This window comes from Oncorhynchus kisutch, linkage group LG7 (genome assembly GCF_002021735.2).
Source record: "Oncorhynchus kisutch isolate 150728-3 linkage group LG7, Okis_V2, whole genome shotgun sequence".
Lineage (NCBI taxonomy): Eukaryota > Metazoa > Chordata > Actinopteri > Salmoniformes > Salmonidae > Oncorhynchus > Oncorhynchus kisutch.
This window is the reverse complement of record NC_034180.2, coordinates 54156543-54183119: the sequence shown is the minus strand read 5'-3', so window position 1 is coordinate 54183119 and position 26577 is coordinate 54156543. Positions and strand designations below refer to the sequence as shown.

The 26577-nt window shown below is 40.6% G+C and overlaps 1 protein-coding gene across 3 annotated transcripts; it reads left to right on the top strand.

Annotated features, from left to right (window-relative positions):
* Window positions 1-842: 842 nt before the first annotated feature.
* On the top strand, window positions 843-25858 carry ccdc177 (coiled-coil domain containing 177). Of its 3 annotated transcripts, none has more exons than XM_031829351.1 (3): window positions 843-955; window positions 2583-13016; window positions 23536-25858. In XM_031829351.1, the coding sequence occupies exons 1-2, from the start codon at window positions 920-922 to the stop codon at window positions 5853-5855; spliced, it is 3309 nt and encodes a 1102-aa protein (XP_031685211.1). In that variant the 5' UTR covers window positions 843-919; the 3' UTR covers window positions 5856-13016; window positions 23536-25858. The 3 variants fall into 3 exon arrangements, with proteins under 3 accessions (XP_031685211.1, XP_031685210.1, XP_031685212.1); XM_031829350.1 differs by having other exon boundaries at window positions 23408-25858; XM_031829352.1 differs by lacking the exon at window positions 843-955 and adding an exon at window positions 1510-1763 and having other exon boundaries at window positions 23408-25858.
* The last annotated feature ends 719 nt before the right edge of the window (window positions 25859-26577 follow it).

Below are 26577 nucleotides of genomic sequence, written 5' to 3'. Positions count from 1 at the left end.
CAAGGATAACATGATAAAGCTGAACAACTTATTTCCATTGTGGTCCTTTTGAAGAGGGAAGAGGAGAGAGGGAATGGGGAAGGAGGAATGGGGAAGGGGGAAGAGGGAAGGGGGAGGGGGGGAAGAGGGAAGGGGGAGGGGGGGAAGAGGGAAGGGGGGGAAGAGGGAAGGGGGAAGAGCGAAGTGGGAGGCGAGGTTAGGCAGGTTAGGCAGTAATAGTAGCAGCAACAGACAATGACAGACAAAATGGTTGTTTGTTTGATAACATGAGATAATTAGTACAATTCCCTTTCCTAATAAACAACTACAGACAGGTACAGTACATCTCCCTTGTCTCACATACCCTTAATATATAAAGCAATCAATCCCTAATATATACAAGACAATCACAATATGATAGACAACAGGTACCAACAGGCAGACCATATGCTATCTCGGGCATTTCCTTCTCAGCCACAATCCAGGTGTGGAAAGTTCTTAGATACGTACCCAGAAAGACTCACAGCTGTAATCACTGTCAAAGGTGCTTCTACAAACAATTGACTCAGGGGTGTGAATATTTATGCAAATAAGATTTGCATAAATGCCAAAAAATATTTTGTTCACTTTGTCATTATGGGGTATTGTGTGTAGATGGGTGATTTAATCCATTTTGAATTCAGGTTGTAACGTAACAAAATGCGGAATAAGTCCTTCTTTCTGAAGGCACTGTAAATTCCAGCGCTGTAAAGCTCATACAATGAGCTTACAGCATCCCCTAGTGGCTATATGGGTTCATTGCAGTCTTGGCCACCCCCACCAAAGCCCCCGGGCAGATATATACTGTCTATGGCAGATGGCTAGCTGCAGATGGATGAAATAACACAGAATTAGAACGTTGAACACAGCATCCTGTCTATTAATAGCTTGAATAATAAACATGTATTTTTTGGAAGCTTTCGGGATCTTTAATAAGGTAAGCGAGTTACTGGGTAACTACTGTTTTCGATTTGTTTTCTGCTAAAGCCTAGGAAATGTAACATTGTATAAAAATCCTAGTGGTCAATCGTTTACAAGTATAGGCTTCATATGGCCTACATAGGCCTTAGGTATATTGCTGCAAAATAGATAAGAAATGCAATACTGCATTAATATAATATTTTGGAAATAATCTAATATAATAATCCAATATTATTATATTGTTGCAGTAATATAATATTGTCGTTTTATAATGTAAAATGAGCAGACAAAGGGAGAAGGGGAGATTGCATTGCAGTGCCATTGCACAATATATATATATATTTTTACCATATTGTCACAAGCAGCAGCAGAAGCAGGCGGGGGCTGTAGTAGCGGATGAAGAGAAGAGATGGAGGGGTGGAGAGATGCGGGAGAGAGTAGAACAGCAGGTGGAGACTGAGCACACCAGCCTAGCACAGAGACCAAGACCGACCCCACAGCCTAGCTATTTGCGGTTAAAAATATATTATAATAATTATTATTATTACTAATAGAAGCTGCAGATAAATGTAAACACGAAGAGTTGAAAGACATGCATCGAGTCGTGTCATCAACAACGGCCCTGTGTAACAGAGGGAGAAAGACGCCGTCTGTGTCGCGTCGCTCAGAGGTCGCGGTGACGTCTGTGATCTTCCATCGCTGGGTCTGTCAGCGCACAGAGTAATTCCTCCGTCACCTGGTAGTATGCAGGGTGTGGAGGGGACTAAACGCACTCATTTGGAACTAGATAGCATCGGTTTAGGAAACAATCGTTAAAGTGGCAGGTTAGTGACGGTTTTGTTTCAGTCAGTAGGTTATAGCCTATACATATTAATGATCATTGTTTTAATCTGGGGGGGGGAAACAACTATCTCGGTTTGGGGTGAGATGTGTCATCTGTGTTGATAATCTGTTGATGCAATGTGACAGGAGTTGTTTTGGCAAACGGAGGCCTGCAGACATAGACTAGTATATCAGCTTTAACATGGGAATACACTATGTTTGATGTGTGTAGGCCTATGAATTACTTATTAATATGTAATAAAATAGTATTATTTAAAGTCATCTTTAATTTTTTAAATTTTATTATACGGCTCTATTCTATTCTCTGTAATGCACATTTAATTGGGATGTGGAAAAAATTGGCTGTAACAAGGGGTCAGTCTGTTAGGCTGTGTATGATATGTGCATTGCAGCAGGCATCCTGTGCTTGTTCATAGCCATGTAAAATAATTCATATCAATGAATAGGTTCCTCCCTCATCGTAGGATAATGCCATTACTTCTTGTTTGTCGGTTAATGAAAGTCCCCTGAAGATAGAAGGGCCTCAACAGGAACATAATCAGTGAATGTGAGTCATGTATGAATGTCTACAGCAGGAAGCACCGTCTGTCGCATGTCAAATATGCGCTAGATATTCCCTCACCCACACAGACAGACATACAGACAGATTAAGCCCTGGACAGAGTAGGACAGAGATGGCCTGATATAATCCTGCTGCTTAAATTTCTGTCTTCTATTCACCCCATTCCTCTACATTAATTCCCTCCCACCCCTCCTCCCCCCCTCCTCCCTCCCTCCTCCCTCTCTTGTTCTAATATTAGCCAGCTATGGTTGACCCGTCTGAGCCAGAGGACCAGACCAAAGGGAAACAGATGGATGCCCTGCCGGTGGCCTCTGCACCCACCAGACTACCAGACCAGGCCTCTGCACCCACCAGACTACCAGACCAGGCCTCTGCACCCACCAGACTACCAGACCAGGCCTCTGCACCCACCAGACTACCAGACCAGGCCTCTGCACCCACCAGACTACCAGACCAGGCCTCTGCACCCACCAGACTACCAGACCAGGCCTCTGCACCCACCAGACTACCAGACCAGGCCTCTGCACCCACCAGACTACCAGACCAGGCCTCTGCACCCACCAGACTACCAGACAAGGCCTCTGCACCCACCAGACTACCAGACCAGGCTGATGGGAAAGCAACAGAGGAGGGCGAGGGTGTGGGTGGCAATGATGCAGAGACCACACCCATACACTCTGCTGGGCTGTGGGAGAGGATGGTAGCTCCTCCCCCTGTTGCACAGGAGGCCAGTCCTCCCAGTCCAAACACCCAGCCCCAGCTTCAGGGCCCTCAGGACAGGCAGCTTCATTCTCCAAGCCCTCCAGACTTCCAGCCTCCCAGTCCACACACCCAGCTCCAGCTTCAGGGCCCTCCAGACTTCCAGCCTCCCAGTCCACACACCCAGCCCCAGCTTCAGGGCCCTCCGTACAGGCAGCTTCAATCTCCAAGCCCTCCAGACTTCCAGCCTCCCAGTCCACACACCCAGCTTCAGGGCCCTCCAGACTTCCAGCCTCCCAGTCCACACACCCAGCTCCAGCTTCAAGGCCCTCCAGACTTCCAGCCTCCCAGTCCACACACCCAGCCACAGAGCCCTCAGGTCAGTCTGGAGGCAGCAACCTCCCTGTCGAACAGCAGCCAAGCTCTGAACCCTCTACCTCAAGACCTCCAGCCTCCAAGCAGCGACCCAGAGCCCAGAGAACCATGCCCCAAGCTGCACCTGGACCTATATAACTTCGACACCCCGGTGGCAGAGGGAAGCCGTTATGTCCTGACCAGCCCCCGCTCCTTGGAGGCCTGCGCCCGCTGCGGGGTCAAACCCGTGGAGATCTTGTCGCGCCCGTTGTCAGACTTCGCCCGTGAGGCCCCGGGACGGTCCATGCGCGTGGCGACGGGCATGTTTGAGGTGTATGAGAAGGACAGGCACGCCAAGCTGAGAGCATGCCGGGAGGAGAGAGAGAGGATCATACGGGAAGATAAGAGGAGAATCCTTCAGGCTGCAGTCAACGGACATGCTGCATCATCAACAGAGGAACAGCACAGAGCACCAGTCACATCCAGCTTAACTCCGCTATCTAAACCAGGCCCTGTGGCCTCTAGTCCTACTAAATCTAAACCTTCCCCCAGTAGTGCAGGACAGGCCTCTAGAGCTTCTTCTACAACACCAGGTCCAAGCATTAATAAAACTAGTGCAAATCTTCTAGCTAAAAGTAGCTCTCTGCAGTCTTCTAAGACCAGCTCATTCAGCTCTGCTTCCTCATCTTCTAAAGGTCTGGACTGTGGTTTTGGTTCTGCTAAACATCCTAAATCCTCAGAACTAACCAAGGCACCCCGCCCTGTCTCAGGTCCACCTCCAGTGGTCAGAAAGATCCCCAGCAGCAGCACGACCACCACGCCGAAAGCCTCCAACACCTTCCCCAGATCAGCCTCCAAACCTTCCTCTTTCCCCAGAACAACCACCTCCATGACATCCACCATCTTCAAGAGTTCCGTGCAGAGCCCAGTCACCCCGACTACAGCAGCTCTCAATGGCATCACAGGGGGTCTAGGAGGGCCGTTCCCTCACCACAACGGCCACCCTGTGTCCACTCCAAAGGGCAGAGGGAAGAGCCACTCCCTTGAGTCCCTACAAAGGAGGATGGATACAATCTCCACCTCTACCACCACCTCCACCACCACCTGCACCTCCTCTGGAGAGGAGTCTGGCGCCTCCTCCTCCTACAGCTGGGATGGACCCAGAGACCCCTGGGCCAAGTCCTCCTCCCCCCGTGCCCGCACCCTGGCCACCTTCAACTCCTTGATGGGGAGGAGCCTTAGCCTTGGGGACCTCAGCCACTCCCTCCAGACCACCCAGAAGGTGGAGCGTATCGTCAAGGAGGTGCGGCGGCGGGGGCTGAAGGCGGTGCCGGAGCGGGACAGGAAGATCGCTGCTCTGATGCTGGCTCGGTACCAGGAGGAGGACATCATGAGCCAGACGCGCTACGTGGCTCACCTGCAGTGGGACAGCGAGAAGCGCCTGGGGGACCTGCAGCGGGAGCGGGAGGACCGGGAGAAGCAACGGGCGGTGCTGCAGTGCCAGCGGGCGTGGCAGTCGCAGGTGTCCCACCGCCAGCGTCGGCTCAGCCAGCAGGAGAGAGAGTCGTCGGCCGCTAAGCTGCGTCAGGTGGCGGAGAGCGAGGAGCGGTGGAGGGAGCTGGCAGAGCTGCAAGAGCGCAGTAGGCAGCAGAGGCTCCAGCAGGCTGCCAGGGAGGAGAAACAGAAGAAGGAACAGCAGGAGCAGAACCTCAAGGCTCTAGAGGAGGACAGGGCTGCAGTGCTGGAGCAGGAGCAGCTACTCCTCAAGGAGAAACTTACCATTGCTGAGCTGAAGAAGCAGGAGAAGGAGCACCAGGCCCACGAGGAGCGCCGGGGACTGAACCGGGCCGAGAGGAGGCGCCACGCAGCCCTGATCAGGGAGATCGCCCGGAGAGAGGAGGAGGAGCGGGAGGATGCACGGAAGGCTGCTGAGGAGAAGCTGAGCCGTTCCCTGGAGAACTATGAACAGATCGTAGAGAGGAGAGACAAGGAGCTGAAGGAGAAGGCTAAGAGGGAGGAGCAACAGATTCAGAAGGCAAGGAGGTCTGCGGAGAAGAGGGAGAAACAGCAGCAACAGCAGGTGGAGGCCCGGGCCAAGGAAGCAGAGAGACGGGCCCAGCAGGCAGCTTTGGTGGCAGAGGAGAGGGCCAAGGAGAAATCCCAGAGAGCAGTACAGAGCAGGCAGGAGAAGGAGAGACTACAACGACTCAACAGACAGCGTGTGGAAGGGGAAGAGCTAGCCAGGAGGATGGAGCTCCTCCAGTCCATCGAGAGGAAGCTGGAGAAGAGTGAGCAGATCTTCAGGGAGAAGAGAGCCGTGCTGGAGAGCGCTCGCTCTACCGCCCGCGCCTCCTTCCACGTACGGGACCGGGTCAGGGAGGAGACCAACATGAGGACATTTGATAAGATGGATCTAGAGGCCCAATTCCAGTTCAAAGCCAGCCTGGATGACAAGTGATGAGGCACACCTTCATGCTACTGGTGAACTACTGGTTACTGGTAACTACTGGTTACTACTAGTTAATACCCTGGACTACTGGTAACTACTGGTTACTACCTGGGACTACTGGTTCCTGGTAACTACTGGTTACTACTAGTTAATACCCTGGACTACTGGTAACTACTGGTTACTACCTGGGACTACTGGTTCCTCGTAACTACTGACTACCCTGGCCTACTGGTAACTACTGGTTACTACCTGGGACTACTGGTTCCTGGTAACTACTGGTTCCTACTAGTTAATACCCTGGACTACTGGTAACTACTGGTTACTACCCGGGACTACTGGTTACTGGTAACTACTGGTTACTACTAGTTAATACCCTGGACTACTGGTAACTACTGGTTACTACCTGGGACTACTGGTTCCTGGTAACTACTGGTTACTACTAGTTAATACCCTGGACTACTGGTAACTACTGGTTACTACCTGGGACTACTGGTTCCTCGTAACTACTGACTACCCTGGACTACTGGTAACTACTGGTTACTACCTGGGACTACTGGTTCCTGGTAACTACTGGTTACTACTAGTTAATACCCTGGACTACTGGTAACTACTGGTTACTACCCGGGACTACTGGTTACTGGTAACTACTGGTTACTACTAGTTAATACCCTGGACTACCGGTAACTACTGGTTACTACCCGGGACTACTGGTTCCTGGTAACTACTGGTTCCTACTAGTTAATACCCTGGACTACTGGTAACTACTGGTTACTACCTGGGACTACTGGTTCCTCGTAACTACTGACTACCCTGGACTACTGGTAACTACTGGTTACTACCTGGGACTACTGGTTCCTGGTAACTACTGGTTACTACTAGTTAATACCCTGGACTACTGGTAACTACTGGTTACTACCTGGGACTACTGGTTACTGGTAACTACTGGTTACTACTAGTTAATACCCTGGACTACCGGTAACTACTGGTTACTACCCGGGACTACTGGTTCCTGGTAACTACTGGTTCCTGGTAACTACTGGTTACTACTAGTTAATACCCTGGACTACTGGTAACTACTGGTTACTACCCGGGACTACTGGTTCCTGGTAACTACTGGTTACTACTAGTTAATACCCTGGACTACTGGTAACTACTGGTAACTACCGACTACCCTGGACTACTGGTAACTACTGGTTACTACCCGGGACTACTGGTTCCTGGTAACTACTGACTACCCTGGACTACTGGTAACTACTGGTTACTACCCGGGACTACTGGTTCCTGGTAACTACTGACTACCCTGGACTACTGGTAACTACTGGTTACTACCCGGGACTACTGGTTCCTGGAAACTACTGACTACCCTGGACTACTGGTAACTACTGGTTACTACCCAGGACTACTGGTTCCTGGTAACTTCTGACTACCCTGGACTACTGGTAACTACTGGTTACTACCCTGGACTACTGGTTCCTGGTAACTACTGACTACCCTGGACTACTGGTAACTGCTGGTAACTACCTGGGACTACTGGTTTCTGGTAACTACAGACTACCCTCGACTACTGGTTACTACCCGGGACTACTGGTTCCTGGTAACTACTGACTACCCTGGACTACTGGTAACTACTGGTTACTACCCTGGACTACTGGTTCCTGGTAACTACTGGTTACTACCCAGGACTACTGGTAACTACTGGTTACTACCCTGGACTACTGGTTACTACCCAGGACTACTGGTAACTACTGGTTACTACCCAGGACTACTGGTTCCTAGTAACTACTGACTACCCTCTAATACTGGTAACTACTGGTTACTACCCATGACTACTGGTTCCTGGTAACTACTGACTACCCTGGACTACTGGTAACTACTGGTTACTACCCTGGACTACTGGTTAGTGGTAACTACTGACTACCCTGGACTACTGGTAACTACTGGTTACTACCCTGGACTACTGGTTCCTGGTAAGTACTGGCTACCCTGGACTACTGGTAACTACTGGTTACTACCCGGGACTACTGGTTCCTGGTAAATACTGACTACCCTGGACTACTGGTTCCTGGTAACTACTGACTACCCTGGACTACTGGTTACTACCTGGGACTACTGGTTAATGGTAACTACTGACTACCCTGGACTACTGGTAACTACTGGTTACTACCCGGGACTACTGGTTAGTTGTAACTACTGACTACCCTGGACTACTGGTAACTACTGGTTACTACCCTGGACTACTGGTTCCTGGTAACTACTGACTACCCTGGACTACTGGTAACTACTGACTAGCCTGGACTACTGGTAACTACTGGTTACTGCCCTGGACTACTGGTTCCTGGTAACTACTGACTACCCTGGACTACTGGTAACTACTGGTTACTACCCGGGACTACTGGTTCCTGGTAACTACTGACTACCCTGGACCATCGGTAACTACTGGTTACTACCCGGGACTACTGGTTCCTGGTAACTAGTTACTGCTGTTAACTACTGGTTACTACCCTGGATTAGTGGTTACTACTGGTTAACCAGGCTATAGCCAGGGTTGGACAGGTTACTTTGTAAATGTAATTCATTACAGTTGCTAGCTACCTGTGCAAAATCAACTTTTGGATTACCCAAACTCAGTAACGTAATCTGATTCTTTTGGATTACTTTTCCCTTATTAAGAGGCATTAGAAGAGGTCTAAAAGGATCCATCCAACACATTTGGTGTGTCATCATAGTGCTCTCTGATTGGTGGTCATAATTTGGTGTGTCATCATAGTGCTCTCTGATTGGTGGTCATCATAATGGTGTCTGATTGGTGGTCATCATTTGGTGTGTCATCATAGTGCTCTCTGATTGGTGGTCATCATTTGGCGTGTCATCATAGTGCTCTCTGATTGGTGGTCATCATTTGGTGTGTCATCATAGTGCTCTCTGATTGGAGGTCATCATTTGGTGTGTCATCATAGTGCTCTCTGATTGGTGGTCATCATTTGGTGTGTCATCATAGTGCTCTCTGACTGCTTATAGCCTCCTAACTAGCTGCAAATGCTGCACAGCTTTAAAACATATGTCTCTCATGAGGAATGGTGTCTCCTGTCCTACCCTTTCCTCTTTACACCTCACCCATTTATTTGGTGAAATCAGAATCATTCCTTTGTATTGTTTAGACAAATTATCTTAATGCCAAAAGTACACTTTATAATATGCAAATCAATGAAGAATAATAATAAATAAAATAAAATAGTGTATGCAGGTTGACTTGGACAAAGATCTGCTCTTGTGGATTATAAACCAACAGTTTGGGACATAATATATTATGTGGATCAGAGTGTTCCACCTAGTAACACAGCCCCCTCCATGCTCCCTCTTTATCAGATCTACCCAACTGAGAGCTGTGCTGTTGGAATGAAAAGAACCATTGTTGCCCCGGGAAGCACAACTCCATGACAACTAGCCACATTGGCTGCTTTTAACGGAGCCCTTCTCTCTCTTTAGGGGGAGAGAGAATCAGATAGAAAGGGGAAAGGAAGCACAAGTGAGTGGTCTGAGAGCCCTAAAGCAGACCAGGGACTCTTTTGTGTGTTGTGATGCAGATGGAGAAACTGTGTGTTGTACACTCTTAGAAAAAAGGTGCAATCTAGAATCTACAAGGGTTCTTCGGCTGTCCCCATAGGATAACCCTTTGAAGAACCATTTTTGGTTCCAGGTAGAACCCTTCCCAGAGAGGGTTCTACATGGAATCCAAAAGAGTTTTTACCCGGAACCGAAAAGGGTTCTACCTGGAATCAAAAAGAGTTCTCCTATGGTGGCAGCCAAATAACCTGTTTGGAAGTTGTTTTTCTAAGTGTGTAGTGTATTCTGTACTGTGCTGTTTCTGAGCCCTTGGCTGTACTCGCCTCCTGTCTTCACCGTACGGCCGAGCCGACCAACCAACCGCTGACGAAGCAGCTGTGGCAGAGCAACGTGACATCACTCAGAGTGATGTCAGCACAACACAACCCAGCCAGCTGCTGATGAGGCATCAGAGAGAACCCTGATTCTACTGCAGTATAGAATCTACCTGGCCCCTGATTCTACTGTAGAATATAATCTACCTGGCCCCTGATTCTACTGTAGAATATAATCTACCTGGCCCCTGATTCTACTGCAGTATAGAATCTACCTGGCCCCTGATTCTACTGTAGAATAGAATCTACCTGGCCCCTGAATCTACTGCAGTATAGAATCTACCTGGCCCCTGATTCTACTGTAGAATATAATCTACCTGGCCCCTGATTCTACTGTAGAATATAATCTATTTGGCCCCTGATTCTACTGTAGAATATAATCTACCTGGCCCCTGATTCTACTGTAGAATAGAATCTACCTGGCCCCTGATTCTACTGTAGAATATAATCCACCTGGCCCCTGATTCTACTGTAGAATATAATCTACCTGGCCCCTGATTCTACTGTAGAATATAATTTACATGGACCCTGATTCTACTGCAGTATAGAATCTACCTGGCCCCTGATTCTACTGTAGAATATAATCTAACTGGCCCCTGATTCTAATGTAGAATATAATCTACCTGGCCCCTGATTCTACTGTAGAATATAATCTACCTGGCCCCTGATCCTACTGTAGAATATAATCTACCTGGCCCCTGATTCTACTGTAGAATATAATCTACCTGGCCCCTGAATCTACTGTAGAATATAATCTATCTGGTCCCTGATTCTACTGTAGAATATAATCTATCTGGCCCCTGAATCTACTGTAGAATATAATCTACCTGGCCCCTGATTCTACTGTAGAATATAATTTACATGGACCCTGATTCTACTGTAGAATATAATCTACCTGGCCCCTGATTCTACTGTAGAATATAATCTACCTGGCCCCTGATTGTACTGCAGTATAGAATCTACCTGGCCCCTGATTCTACTGTAGAATATAATCTACCTGGAACCTGATTCTACTGTAGAATATAATCTAACTGGCCCCTGATTCTAATGTAGAATATAATCTACCTGGCCCCTGATTCTACTGTAGAATATAATCTACCTGGCCCCTGATCCTACTGTAGAATATAATCTACCTGGCCCCTGATTCTACTGTAGAATATAATCTACCTGGCCCCTGAATCTACTGTAGAATATAATCTATCTGGCCCCTGATTCTACTGTAGAATATAATCTATCTGGCCCCTGAATCTACTGTAGAATATAATCTATCTGGCCCCTGAATCTACTGTAGAATATAATCTACCTGGCCCCTGATTCTACTGTAGAATATAATTTACATGGACCCTGATTCTACTGTAGAATATAATCTACCTGGCCCCTGATTCTACTGTAGAATATAATCCACCTGGCCCCTGATTGTACTGCAGTATAGAATCTACCTGGCCCCTGATTCTACTGTAGAATATAATCTACCTGGAACCTGATTCTACTGTAGAGGTGTTCTATAGTATAGAGACCGGTATGTTCTATAAACACTCCTGGACTGTCCTCCAGGATCCTATGCCTGTCTCTCCTCATGTCATATAACAGGAAACATCCGAGCCTTGGTTGTGCAGTGGAGTGTAGTATAGAACCTTCCTAGTTTTGCTGCAGAGGTTTTCTATACCCTCCTGGACACTCTCTCCTGTTCCATCCCCTCTGCTGCTATTATGGATTCAATACCCTCCTGGTTCTGCAATGGAGGACATTCTATACCCTCCTGGTTCTGCAGTGGAGGACATTCTATACCCCCCATGGTTCTGCAGTGGAGGACATTCTATACCCTTCTGGTTCTGCAGTGGAGGACATTCCTTACCCTCCTGGTTCTGCAGTGGAGGACATTCTATACCCCCCATGGTGCTGCAGTGGAGGACATTCTATACCCCCCATGGTGCTGCAGTGGAGGAAATTCTATACCCTCCTGGTTATGCAGTGGAGGACATTCTATACCCTCCTGGTTCTGCAGTGGAGGACATTCTATACCCTCTTGGTTCTGCAGTGGAGGACATTCTATACCCTCCTGGTTCTGCAGTGGAGGACATTCTATACCCTCCTGGTTCTGCATTGGAGGACAATCTAGACCCCCCTGGTTCTGCAGTGGAGGACATTCTATACCCTCCTAGTTCTGCAGTGGAGGACAATCTAGACCCCCCTGGTTCTGCAGTGGAGGACATTCGATACCCCCCATGGTTCTGCAGTGGAGGACAATCTAGACCCCCCCTGGTTATGCAGTGGAGGACATTCTATACCCTCCTGGTTCTACAGTGGAGGACATTCTATACCCTCTATGGTTCTGCAGTGGAGGACATTCCATACCCTCCTGGTTCTGCAGTGGAGGACATTCTATACCCCCGATGGTTCTGCAGAGGAGGACATTCTATACCCCCCTGGTTATGCAGTGGAGGACATTCTATACCCCCCATGGTGCTGCAGTGGAGGACATTCTATACCCCCCTGGTTATGCAGTGGAGGACATTCTATACCCCCCTGGTTCTGCAGTGGAGGACATTCTATACCCCCTATGGTTCTGCAGTGGAGGACATTCTATACACCCCTGGTTCTGCAGTGGAGGACATTCTATACCCCCCTGGTTCTGCAGTGGAAGACATTCTATACTCTCCTGATTCTGCAGTGGAGGGCATTCTATACCCTCCTGGTTCTACAGTGGAGTACATCAATACCTTCCTGGTTCTGCAGTGGAGGACATTCTATACCCCCTATGGTTCTGCAGTGGAGGACATTCTATACCCCCCTGGTTCTGCAATGGAGGACATTCTATACCCCACTGGTTCTGCAGTGGAGTACATTCTATACCCCCCTGGTTATGCAGTGGAAGACATTCTATACCCTCCTGGTTCTGCAGTGGAGGGCATTCTATACCCTCCTGGTTCTGCAGTGGAGTACATTCTATACCCTCCTGGTTCTGCAGTGGAGTACATTCTATACCCTCCTGGTTCTGCAGTGGAGTACATTCTATACCATAGAGATTAGATATCACTATGTTTTATACACTCCTAGACCCTCCTCCTGTCTCTCCTCAAGTCTCTGCTCCAGTCTCTCCTCCTGGACCTTCCTCATGTCACGTGACTTAACAGGAAAGTGCTGTGTTCTAGCCAGAGACCCTCGAACCCCAAATCCCCACCTTCTATCCCCGGCAACCATCCAGTTTGCCTCTCTGTGTGAAGTTTAACAGGTATGTACAAGCTTTTTACGATGTTATCCAATTAAATGTAGTAGTTGGTTTTACATATCATATGTATCGTGTTCAGTATGTGTGTTATTCCTCCTTACTACATCCGTGACCAAACACACGCTACACACACACACAAAACACGCTACACACACACACACACAAAACACGCTACACACACACACACAAAACACGCTACACACACACACAAAACACGCTACACACACACACACACACAACCTGCCATCGTAGCCAACAAGCTTTAGAGGCCAGTGTCTCTCTGATTAAAACAGAAAGAGAAATACACACGGCGGTGATTTGGCCTCCGATGTAAGGGTTACCATGGTAACAGCACCAGGGGATGGGGCGGAGCTGAGGGGTGGCAGAAGTTAGAGCTGAGACAGAGAGGGCAGGGGTACGTGGGAACGTGAGGGACTGTCAGTGTTGGTGCTGGTTGGAGAAGGGGAGGGGTGCTGGTTGGAGAAGGGGAGGGGCTGTCAGTGTTGGTGCTGGTTGGAGAAGGGGAGTGGCTGTCAGTGTTGGTGCTGGTTGGAGAAGGGGAGGGGCTGTCAGTGTTGGTGCTGGTTGGAGAAGGGGAGTGGCTGTCAGTGTTGGTGCTAATTGGAGAAGGGGAGGGGCTGTCAGTGTTGGTGCTGGTTGGAGAAGGGGAGGGGCTGTCAGTGTTGGTACTAATTGGAGAAGGGGAGGGGCTGTCAGTGTTGGTGCTGATTGGAGAAGGGGAGGGGCTGTCAGTGTTGGTGCTGGTTGGAGAAGGGGAGGGGCTGTCAGTTTTGGTGCTGGTTGGAGAAGGGGAGGGGCTGTCAGTGTTGGTGCTGGTTGGAGAAGGGGAGGGGCTGTCAGTGTTGGTGCTGGTTGGAGAAGGGGAGGGGCTGTCAGTGTTGGTGCTGGTTGGAGAAGGGGAGGGGCTGTCAGTTTTGGTGCTGGTTGGAGAAGGGGAGGGGTGCTGGTTGGAGAAGGGGAGGGGCTGTCAGTTTTGGTGCTGATTGGAGAAGGGGAGGGGTGCTGGTTGGAGAAGGGGAGGGGCTGTCAGTTTTGGTGCTGGTTGGAGAAGGGGAGGGGTGCTGGTTGGAGAAGGGGAGGGGCTGTCAGTTTTGGTGCTGGTTGGAGAAGGGGAGGGGTGCTGGTTGGAGAAGGGGAGGGTCTGTCAGTGTTGGTGCTGATTGGAGAAGGGGAGGGGCTGTCAGTGTTGGTGCTGGTTGGAGAAGGGAGGGTGGTGCTGGCAGGCTGGAGAGAGGAGGGAGAGGAGGGGAATGGTGCTGGCAGGAGAAGAGGCGGTTGAAGGGGAGGGGGAGCTGGCAGGCTGGAAAAAAGGGGGAGGGAGAGGAGGGGAGGGCTGCTGGCAGGCTGCAGGCTGGAGAGACAGGGGGGGGGGGCAAACGCCTCCAGCTTTTCATTCCTGCACACAGCAGAAAGTGTGTCTCTCAACTGACTTACAGTTGCAGATTTCTCTCATCTAGAAAGTAGATTCCTAAAGGACATTTATTGGAGACATAATAACATTGACGACTGTGTGGAGCAGGGAGGGACATTACTGCAGAGCTTTCTGCTCATTCCCGAACAGGGTTCAGTGTGGGAGAGAAATCCCTTAAAGGAAAACTGGTATTTGTTCATTAGTCGATCATACCTGCCAGATTGCTATATTTTGAAAACTTGATTGCTGACAAGCAAAACATGTTTGGACTGTGTCAATAATAGACTAATGAAACAAACACAAAAAAACCTAGTCAGTTAGCCTCTCTCTCTCTCTCTCCCTCTCTCTTTCCCTCTCTCTCTCTCTCTCTCTCTCTCCTACCCTCTGTATCTCTCCATCCCTCTCTTTCTCTGCACAGATTCCTCCCTCCCTCTCTCTCTCTCTCTGCACAGAGCCCTCTTTCTCCATCTGCACAGATCCCTCCCTCTCTCCCTCCATCTGCACAGATCCCTCCCTCTCTCGCTCCATCTGCACAGATCCCTCTCTCCATCTGCACAGATCCCTCTCTACCTCCATCTGCACAGATCCCTCTCTCTCCCTTCCTCTCTCTATCCACCTGCACAGATCCCTCTCTCTCCCTTCCTCTCTCTTTCCATCTGCACAGATCCCTCTCTCATCCATCTGCACAGATCCCTCTCTCATCCATCTGCACAGATCCCTCTCTCATCCATCTGCACAGATCCCTCTCTCATCCATCTGCACAGATCCCTCTCTCATCCATCTGCACAGATCCCTCTCTCATCCATCTGCACATATCCCTCTCTCATCCATCTGCACAGATCCCTCTCTCATCCATCTGCACAGATCCCTCTCTCATCCATCTGCACAGATCCCTCTCTCTCCATCTGCACAGATCCTCTCTCATCCATCTGCACAGATCCCTCTCTCAGACTGGCACCTGTCCTGTATTATTTTGCTTTTAACAGACTAGAAAATCTGCCAACATCTCGATTCTAAATGATGAGATGAAATATAAAGTCTGAAATATATTAGAGCTGTTCCCTGTCGCATTAGACCGGTCTGGCAGAGAGGAGTATGTTAGGCGTACTATACTGACTGCAGACCTCTGCCTGCGTCCCCTCTGCCTGCACCCTATTCCCTATTTAGTGCACTACTTTTGACCATGGGCTTTGGTTAAAAGTAGTGTACTAAATAGGGAATAGAGTGCCATTTGGGATGTAAATTGTGTGTGTCCTTCAGCTGGCCAGAGGGGAGGTGAACTGGAGTCAGCTGGCAGAATTACAAACATGGGCTTTTTATCTGCCTGTAAAGGAAAAATATACAGTGGGGCAAAAAAAGTATTTAGTCAGCCACCAATTGTGCAAGTTCTCCCACTTAAAAAGATGAGAGAGGCCTGTAATTTTCATCCTAGGTACACTTCAACTATAACAGACACAATTAGAAGAAAAAAAATCCAGATAATCACATTGTAGAGTTTTAATGAATTAATTTGCAAATTATGGTGGAAAATAAGTATTTAAAGGGAACATCTTTACCTTAACTTCAATATTAAATGTCATAATGGATTATATGTGTTATATGTGTTATATAGTGTTATATAGTGTTATATAGTGTTATATAGTGTTATAGTGTTATATAGTGTTATAGTGTTATATAGTGTTATAGTGTTATATAGTGTTATATAGTGTTATATAGTGTTATATAGTGTTATATAGAGTTATATAGTGCTATATAGTGTTATATAGTGTTATATAGTGTTATATAGTGTTATATAGTGTTATAGTGTTATATAGTGTTATATAGTGTTATAGTGTTATATATGTATAGTATTATATAGTGTTATAGTGTTATATAGTGTTATATAGTGTTATAGTGTTATATAGTGTTATATAGTGTTATGGTGTTATATAGTGTTATATAGTGTTATATAGTGTTATGGTGTTATAGTGTTATATAGTGTTAGTGTTATATAGTGTTATAGTGTTATATAGTGTTATATAGTGTTATATAGTGTTATAGTGTTATAGTGTTATATAGTGTTATATAGTGTTATATAGTGTTATATAGTGTTATATAGTGTTATAGTGTTATATAGTGTTATAGTGTTATATAGTGTTATATAGTGTTATATAGTGTTATATAGTGTTATAGTGTTTATATAGTATATAGTGTTATATAGTGTTATATAGAGTTATATAGTGTTATATAGTGTTATATAGTGTTATATAGTGTTATAGTGTTATATAGTGTTAGTGTTATATAGTGTTAGTGTTATAGTGTTATATAGTGTTAATAGTAGTGTTATATAGTGTTAGTGTATATAGTGTTATAGTGTTATATAGTGTTATAGTGTTTATAGTGTTATATAGTTATATAGTGTTATATAGTGTTATATAGAGTTATATAGTGTTATATAGTGTTATATAGTGTTATATAGTGTTATAGTGTTATATAGTGTTAGTGTTATATAGTGTTAGTGTTATAGTGTTATATAGTGTTATATAGAGTTATATATGTTTATAGTGTTATATAGTGTTATATAGAGTTATATAGTGTTATATAGAGTTATATAGTGTTATATAGTGTTATAGTGTTATATAGTGTTATAGTGTTATATAGAGTTATAGTGTTATATAGTGTTATATAGTGTTATAGTGTTATATAGTGTTATATAGTGTTATATAGTGTATAGTTAATATAGTGTTATATAGAGTTATATAGTGTTATATAGTGTTATATAGTGTTATATAGTGTTATATAGTGTTATATAGTGGTATAGTGTTATATAGTTATATAGTGTTATATAGTGTTATATAGAGTTATATAGTGTTTATATAGTGTTATATAGTGTTATATAGTGTTATAGTGTTATATAGTGTTAGTGTTATATAGTGTTAGTGTTATAGTGTTATATAGTGTTATATAGAGTTATATAGTGTTATAGTGTTATAGTGTTATATAGTGTTATATAGTGTTATAGTGTTATAGTGTTATATAGTGTTATATAGTGTTTATAGTGTTATAGTGTTATATAGTGTTATATAGAGTTATATAGTGTTATATAGAGTTATATAGTGTTATAATAGAGTTATAGTGTTATATAGTGTTATATAGAGTTATATAGTGTTATATAGTGTTATAGTGTTATATAGTGTTATATAGAGTTATATAGTGTTATATAGAGTTATATAGTGTTATATAGTGTTATAGTGTTATATAGTGTTATAGTGTTATATAGATTATATAGTGTTATATAGTGTTATATAGTGTTATATAGTGTTATATAGTGTATAGTTTATATAGTGTTATAGTGTTATATAGTGTTATATAGTGTTTATATAGTGATATATAGTTATATAGTGTTATATAGTGTTATATAGTGTTAGTGTTATATAGTGTTATATAGAGTTATATAGTGTTATATAGAGTTATATAGTGTTATATAGTGTTATATAGTGTTATATAGTTATATATAGTGTTATATAGTGTTATAGTGTTATTTAGTGTTATATGTGTTATATAGTGTTATATGTGTTATATAGTGTTATAGTAGTGTTATATAGTGTTATATAGTGTTATAGTGGTTATATAGTGTTATAGTGTTATATAGTGTTATATAGTGTTATATAGTGTTATAGTGTTATAGTGTTAAATAGTGTTATATAGTGTTATATAGAGTTATATAGTGTATATAGTGTTATAGTGTTATATAGTGTATATAGTGTTATAGTGTTATATAGTGTTATATAGTGTTATAGTGTTATATAGTGTTATATAGTGTTAGTGTTATATAGTGTTATATAGAGTTATATAGTGTTATATAGTGTTATATAGTGTTATAGTGTTATATTAGTGTTATATAGTGTTATAGTGTATATAGTGTTATATAGAGTTATATAGTGTTATATAGTGTTATATAGTGTTATAGTGTTATATAGTGTTATATAGTGTTATAGTGTTATATAGTGTTATATAGAGTTATATAGTGTTATATAGTGTTATAGTGTTATATAGTGTTATATAGTTATATAGTGTTATATAGTGTTATATAGTGTTATAGTGTTATATAGTGTTATATAGTTATAGTGTTTATATAGTGTTATATAGTGTTATAGTGTTATATAGTGTTATATAGAGTTATATAGTGTTATATAGTGTTATATAGTGTTATATAGTGTTATAGTGTTATATAGTGTTTATAGTGTTATAGTGTTATATAGTGTTATATAGTGTTATAGTGTTATAGTGTTATATAGTGTTATAGTGTTATATAGTGTTATATGTGTTATATAGTGTTATATGTGTTATATAGTGTTATAGTGTTATAGTGTTATATAGTGTTATATAGAGTTATATAGTGTTATAGTGTTATATAGTGTTATATAGTGTTATAGTTGTTAAATAGTGTTATATAGTGTTATAGTGTTATATAGTGTTATATAGAGTTATATAGTGTTATATAGTGTTATATAGTGTTATATAGTGTTATATAGTTATATAGTGTTATATAGAGTTATATGTGTTATATAGTGTTATATGTGTTATATAGTGTTATATGTGTTATATAGTGTTATATGTGTTATATAGTGTTATATAGTGTTATATAGTGTCTATAGTGTTATATAGAGTTATATAGTGTTATAGTGTTATATAGTGTTATATAGTGTTATAGTGTTATATAGTGTTATATAGTGTTATAGTGTTATATAGTGTTATTAGTGTTATAGTGTTATATAGTGTTATATAGTGTTATATAGTAGTGTATATAGTGTTATATAGTGTTATATAGTGTTATATAGTGTTATATAGTGTTATATAGAGTTATATAGTGTTATATAGTGTTTATAGTGTTATATGTGTTATATAGTGTTATAGTTTTATATAGTGTTATAGTGTTATAGTGTATATAGTGTTTATAGTGTTATAGTGTTATATAGTGTTATATAGTGTTATAGTGTTATAGTGTTATATAGTGTTATAGTGTTATATAGTGTTATATAGTGTTATAGTGTTATATAGTTGTTATATAGTGTTATATTAGGTATATAGTGTTATAGTGTTATAGTGTTATATAGTGTTATAGTGTTATAGTGTTATATAGTGTTATAGTGTTATAGTGTTATATAGTGTTATTATAGTGTTATAGTGTTATATAGTGTTATATAGTGTTATATAGTGTTATAGTGTTATATAGTGTTATATAGTGTTATATAGTGTTATAGTGTTATATAGTGTTATAGTGTTATATAGTGTTATATAGTGTTATAGTGTTATATAGTGTTATATGTAGTGATTATATAGTGTTTAATATAGTGTTATATAGTGTTACATGTATTATATAGTGTTATAGTGTTATATAGTGTTATAGTGTTATATAGTGTTATATAGTGTTATAGTGTTATATAGTGTTATATAGTGTTATAGTTTTATATAGTGTTATAGTGTTATATAGTGTTATATAGTGTTATAGTGTTATATAGTGTTATATAGTGTTATATAGTGTTATATAGTGTTATATGTGTTATATAGTGTTATATGTGTTATATAGTGTTATATAGTGTTATATGTGTTATAGTGTTATATAGTGTTATATAGTGTTATATAGTGTTATATAGTGTTATAGTGTTATATAGTGTTAGTGTTATATAGTTATATAGTGTTATATAGTGTTATAGTGTTATATAGTGTTATAGTGTTATATAGTGTTATATAGTGTTATATGTGTTATATAGTGTTATATGTGTTATATAGTGTTATATAGTGTTATAGTGTATAGTGTTATATAGTGTTATATAGTGTTATATAGTGTTATATAGTGTTATAGTGTTATATAGTGTTATATAGTGTTATATAGTGTTATATAGTGTTATATAGTGTTTATGTGTTATATAGAGTTATATAGTGTTAGTGTTATATAGTGTTATGTATTATATAGTGTTATATAGTGTTATATAGTGTTATATAGTGTTATAGTGTTATATAGTGTTATATAGTGTTATATAGAGTTATATAGTGTTATATAGTGTTATATAGTGTTATAGTGCTATATGTGTTATAGTGTTATATAGTGTTATAGTGTTATATAGTGTTATATAGAGTTATATAGTGTTATATAGTGTTATATGTGTTATATAGTGTTATATAGTGTTATATAGTGTTATTGTGTTATATGTGTTATATGTGTTATATAGTGTTATATAGTGTTATATAGAGTTATATAGTGTTATATAGTGTTATAGTGCTATATAGTGTTATAGTGTTATATAGTGTTATAGTGTTATATAGTGTTATATAGAGTTATAGTGTTATATGTGTTATATGTGTTATATAGTGTTATATAGTGTTATATAGAGTTATATAGTGTTATATAGTGTTATATAGTGTTATAGTGCTATATAGTGTTATATAGTGTTATAGTGTTATATGTGTTATATGTGTTATATAGTGTTATATAGTGTTATATAGAGTTATATAGTGTTATATAGTGTTATATAGTGTTATAGTGCTATATAGTGTTATAGTGTTATATAGTGTTATAGTGTTATAGTGTTATAGTGTTATAGTGTTATATAGTGTTATAGTGTTATAGTGTTATATAGTGTTATAGTGTTATATAGTGTTATAGTGTTATAGTGTTATATAGTGTTATATAGTGTTATATGTGTTATATGTGTTATATAGTGTTATATAGTGTTATAGTGTTATATAGTGTTATATAGTGTTATATAGTGTTAGTGTTATATAGTGTTATATAGTGTTATAGTGTTATATAGTGTTATATAGTGTTATATAGTGTTAGTGTTATATAGTGTTATATAGAGTTATGTATTATATAGTGTTATATAGAGTTATATAGTGTTATAGTGTTATATAGTGTTAGTGTTATATAGTGTTATATAGAGTTATGTATTATATAGTGTTATATAGTGTTATATAGTGTTATAGTGTTATATAGTGTTATATAGAGTTATAGTGTTATATAGTGTTATATAGTGTTATAGTGTTATATAGTGTTATATAGTGTTATATAGTGTTATAGTGTTATATAGTGTTAGTGTTATATAGTGTTATAGTGTTATATAGTGTTAGTGTTATATAGTGTTATATAGAGTTATGTATTATATAGTGTTATATAGTGTTATATAGTGTTATATAGTGTTATAGTGTTATATAGAGTTATAGTGTTATATAGTGTTATAGTGTTATATAGTGTTATAGTGTTATATAGAGTTATAGTGTTATATAGTGTTATAGTGTTATATAGAGTTATAGTGTTATATAGTGTTATAGTGTTATATAGTGTTATAGTGTTATATAGTGTTGTATAGTGTTATATAGTGTTATATAGTGTTATATAGTGTTATATAGTGTTAGTGTTATATAGTGTTATATGTGTTATATAGTGTTATATAGTGTTAGTGTTATATAGTGTTATATAGTGTTAGTGTTATATAGTGTTATATGTGTTATATAGTGTTATATAGTGTTATATAGTGTTATATAGTGTTAGTGTTATATAGTGTTATATAGTGTTGTATGTGTTATATAGTGTTGTATAGTGTTGTATAGTGTTATATGTGTTATATAGTGTTATATAGTGTTATATAGTGTTATATAGTGTTATATAGTGTTATATAGTGTTATAGTGTTATATAGTGTTATATAGTGACATGTGTGTTATATAGTGTTATATAGTGTTGTGTTATATAGTGTTATATAGTGTTGTGTTATATAGTGTTATATAGTGTTATATAGTGACATATGTGTTATATAGTGTTATATAGTGTTATAGTGTATATAGTGTTATATAGTGTTATATAGTGTTATAGTGTTATATAGTGTTATATAGTGACATGTGTGTTATATAGTGTTATATAGTGTTGTGTTATATAGTGTTATATAGTGTTATATGGTGTTATGTGTTATATAGTGTCATATGTGTTATAGTGTTATATAGTGTCATATGTGTTATATAGTGTTGTGTTATATAGTGTTATATAGTGTTATATAGTGTTATATAGTGTTATATAGTTATATAGCGGTATATGTGTTATATAGTGTTATATAGTGTTATATAGTGTTATATAGTGACATGTGTTATATAGTGTTGTGTTATATAGTGTTATATAGTGTTATATGTGTTATATAGTGTTGTGTTATATAGTGTTATATAGTGTTACATGTGTTATATAGTGACATATGTGTTCTATAGTGTTATATAGTGTTACATGTGTTATATAGTGACATATGTGTTATATAGTGTTGTATAGTGTTATAGTGTTATATAGTGTTGTGTTATATAGTGTTATATAGTGTTATATAGTGTTGTGTTCTATAGTGTTGTGTTATATAGTGTTATATAGTGTTATATGTGTTATATAGTGACATGTGTGTTATATAGTGTTATATAGTGTTGTGTTATATAGTGTTATATAGTGTTGTGTTATATAGTGTTATATAGTGTTATATGTGTTATATAGTGTTATATAGTGTTATATAGTGTTATATAGTGTTATATAGTGTTATAGTGTTATATAGTGTTATATAGTGACATGTGTGTTATATAGTGTTATATAGTGTTGTGTTATATAGTGTTATATAGTGTTGTGTTATATAGTGTTATATGTGTTATATAGTGACATATGTGTTATATAGTGTTATATAGTGTTGTGTTATATAGTGTTATATAGTGTATATAGTGTTATATAGTGTTATATAGTGTTATATGTGTTATATAGTGTTATATAGTGTTATATAGTGTTATATAGTGTTTATAGTGTTATATAGTGTTATATAGTGTTATATGTGTTATATAGTGTTATATAGTGTTATATAGTGTTATATAGTGTTATATAGTGTTATATGTGTTATATAGTGTTATATAGTGTTATATAGTGTTATATGTGTTATATAGTTTTATATAGTGTTATATGTGTTGCAGATCATGGCAAGGATGGAAAGGGCGATGACGTTCTCCACCTACCTAGTGCCCCCCACCTCCACCTCTACCTACCACACCCTACAGAACACATCTATTGCCAAAATAACCTAATAGTCTATGTCCTACAGAACACTACAGCCACGCCTACAGCCAATAGATCTCTGCCTCCTACCACGATGCCCTGGAGAACTGTCCTGAATGTCCTACAGAACACCGACCTACAGAACACCGACCTACAGAACACCGACCTACAGAACACCGACCTACAGAACACTGTCCTACAGAACACCGACCTACAGAACACCGACCTACAGAACACCGACCTACAGAACACTGTCCTACAGAACACTGTCCTACAGAACACCGACCTACAGAACACCGACCTACAGAACACCGACCTACAGAACACCGACCTACAGCCAATAGATCTCTGCCTCCTACCACGATGCCCTGGAGAACTGTCCTGAATGTCCTACAGAACACCGACCTACAGAACACCGACCTACAGAACACTGTCCTACAGAACGCCGACCTACAGAACGCCGACCTACAGAACGCCGACCTACAGAACGCTGACCCGCAGGGCTATCCTCAATGGGCTCTTAAAGGGCTTCAGTGTATTGAACCAGAACAAGGCCTAGGTTAGAATTATGGGTCTGTAATGTATTGAACCAGAACAAGGCCTAGGTTAGAGTTATGGGTCTGTAATGTATTGAACCAGAACAAGGCCTAGGTTAGAATTATGGGTCTGTAATGTATTGAACCAGAACAAGGCCTAGGTTAGAGTTATGGGTCTGTAGTGTATTGAACCAGAACAAGGCCTAGGTTAGAGTTATGGGTCTGTAATGTATTGAACCAGAACAAGGCCTAGGTTGAACATTATTACCACAATATTAGGTTCAATATGATGTTATGTTTCCCTGCCCTAAAACATGAGGGCTTATTTTCCACCGTGGTCATGTGTTAAGATAAACAGTGCATTCAGAAAGTATTCAGAACCATTAACTAGTTCCACATTTTGTTACGTTACAGCCTTATTCTAAAATAGATTAAATAAAAATGGTCCTCATCAATCTACACACAATACCCCATAATGACATCACAATACCCCATAATGACATCACAATACCCCATAATGACATCACAATACCCCATAATGACAAAGCGAAAAACAGACATACCTTTATTTGCACAAGTATTCAGACCCTTTGCTATGAGACTTGAATTTGAGCTCAGGTGCATCCTGTTTCCATTGATCATCCTTAAGATGTACCTACAACTTCTTTGGAGTCCATCTGTGGTCAATTCAATTGATTGGACATGATTTGGAAAGACACACACCTGTCTATATAAAGGTCCCACAGTTAACAGTGCATGTCAGAGAAAAAACCATGTCATGAAGTCGAAGGCGAAGGAATTGTCCGAAGAGCTCCGAAACAGGATTGTGTCGAGGCACAGATCTGGGGAAGGGTACCAAAACATTTCTGCAGCATTGAAGGTCCCCAAGAACACAGTGGCCTCCATCAGTCTTAAATGGAAGAAGTTTGGAACCACCAAGACTCTTCCTAGAGCTGGCTCCTCCTCAGTAAAAGGCACATGACAGCCCGCTTGGAGTTTGCCAAATGACATCTAAAGGAATCTGACCATGAGAAACAAGATTCTCTGATGAAACCAAGATTGAACACTTTGGCCTGAATCTCAAGCGTCACGTCTGGAGGAAAACTGACACCATCCCTACGGTGAAGCATGGTGGTGGCAGCATCATGCTGTGGGGATGTTTTTCAGCGGCAGGGACTTGGAGACTAGTCAGGATCGAGGGGAAAACTGGCACCATCCCTACGGTGAAGCATGGTGGTAGCAGCATCACCATCCCCCTGAGTAAAAGGTCTGAATACTTATGTAAATGTTATATTTCAGTTTTTTATTTGGATAAATTTAACATTTCTAAAAACCTGTTTTTTGCTTCGTCATTATGGTGCATTGTGTGTAGATTGATGAGCTGAATTTTTGGGGGATTTAATTCACTTTAGAATAAGGCTGTAATGTAACAAAATGTGGATAAAGACAAGTTGAATACTATGTATATATTAATTTGTATAATTTACAGTGAGATGCTTGTTTAGCAGTGAGTGTGATGAGTGTTTCTTACCTTGTGTTTCTGATCGAGAACAGAATATACCCATGTAGCATTGAACCTATTCCTGTCCCAAATCTGTTTGTGTTGTCTTGTCAAATCCTGTGGTCATTGTCAAGCAATACAGCACAAACAGATCTGTGACCAGGCTAAGTTAGAAACTGGTTTCATATTATAATTATATCAGATACAAATCTATCTCTGTCAGTTTACCTTCAAAATTTATTCAAAGCTCTTTTTTTTCAAAACTTGGCAATCTATGTAAATACAAATCAACAATCAAAGACGAGAAAAATAAATCCCAACGTGGTTTCCAAGTCGACTTGAAATTGTGTGTGTGTGTGTGTGTGTGTGTGTGTTGGCTATATGGGTGATTCACAATTGCATTTCTATTTTCAAGAGTACATCTTTGGTGTAGAGGTCAGGTCAAACTGCCTGTAATGTATGTAGCTAGTTTGTTTATACCATCATGTCACAGTGGTTAAAAAGCTGCTCACATCCTATTGGCTCAATAACTATATACATTATTTTTTCCAGATGTCCTTGAATCATTAATAGAGGACATATACTATAAACATATATTTATTTTTAATAAAAACATATTTTATTAAATAAAATGCTTTTCATGTTTACAAACTAATTTAAAATGAAAACCTGAAACGTCTTAAGTCAGTAAGTATTCAACCCCTTTGTTATGGCAACGAGAGCCTGTAGTCGGATGCGTCCGTGAAACAGGTAGCCAGGTGTCCGTTAACAGGCTGGAAACAGGTGGCCAGGTGTCCGTTAACAGGCTGGAAACAGGTGGCCAGGTGTCTGTTAACAGGCTGGAAACAGGTGGCCAGGTGTCCGTTAACAGGCTGGAAACAGGTGGCCAGCTGTCCGTTAACAGGCTGGAAACAGGTGGCCAGGTGTCCGTTAACAGGCTGGAAACAGGTGGCCAGGTGTCCGTTAACAGGCTGGAAACAGGTGGCCAGGTGTCCGTTAACAGGCTGGAAACAGGTGGCCAGGTGTCCGTTAACAGGCTGGAAACAGGTGG

Bases quoted from the DNA above. Each gene is read 5' to 3' on its own strand.
- ccdc177 (XM_031829351.1), top strand. From the start codon at position 920: ATGTATTTTTTGGAAGCTTTCGGGATCTTTAATAAG. The intron at 956-2,582 runs GTAAGCGAGTTA...TTCTAATATTAG, and splicing joins CTTTCGGGATCTTTAATAAG to CCAGCTATGGTTGACCCGTC.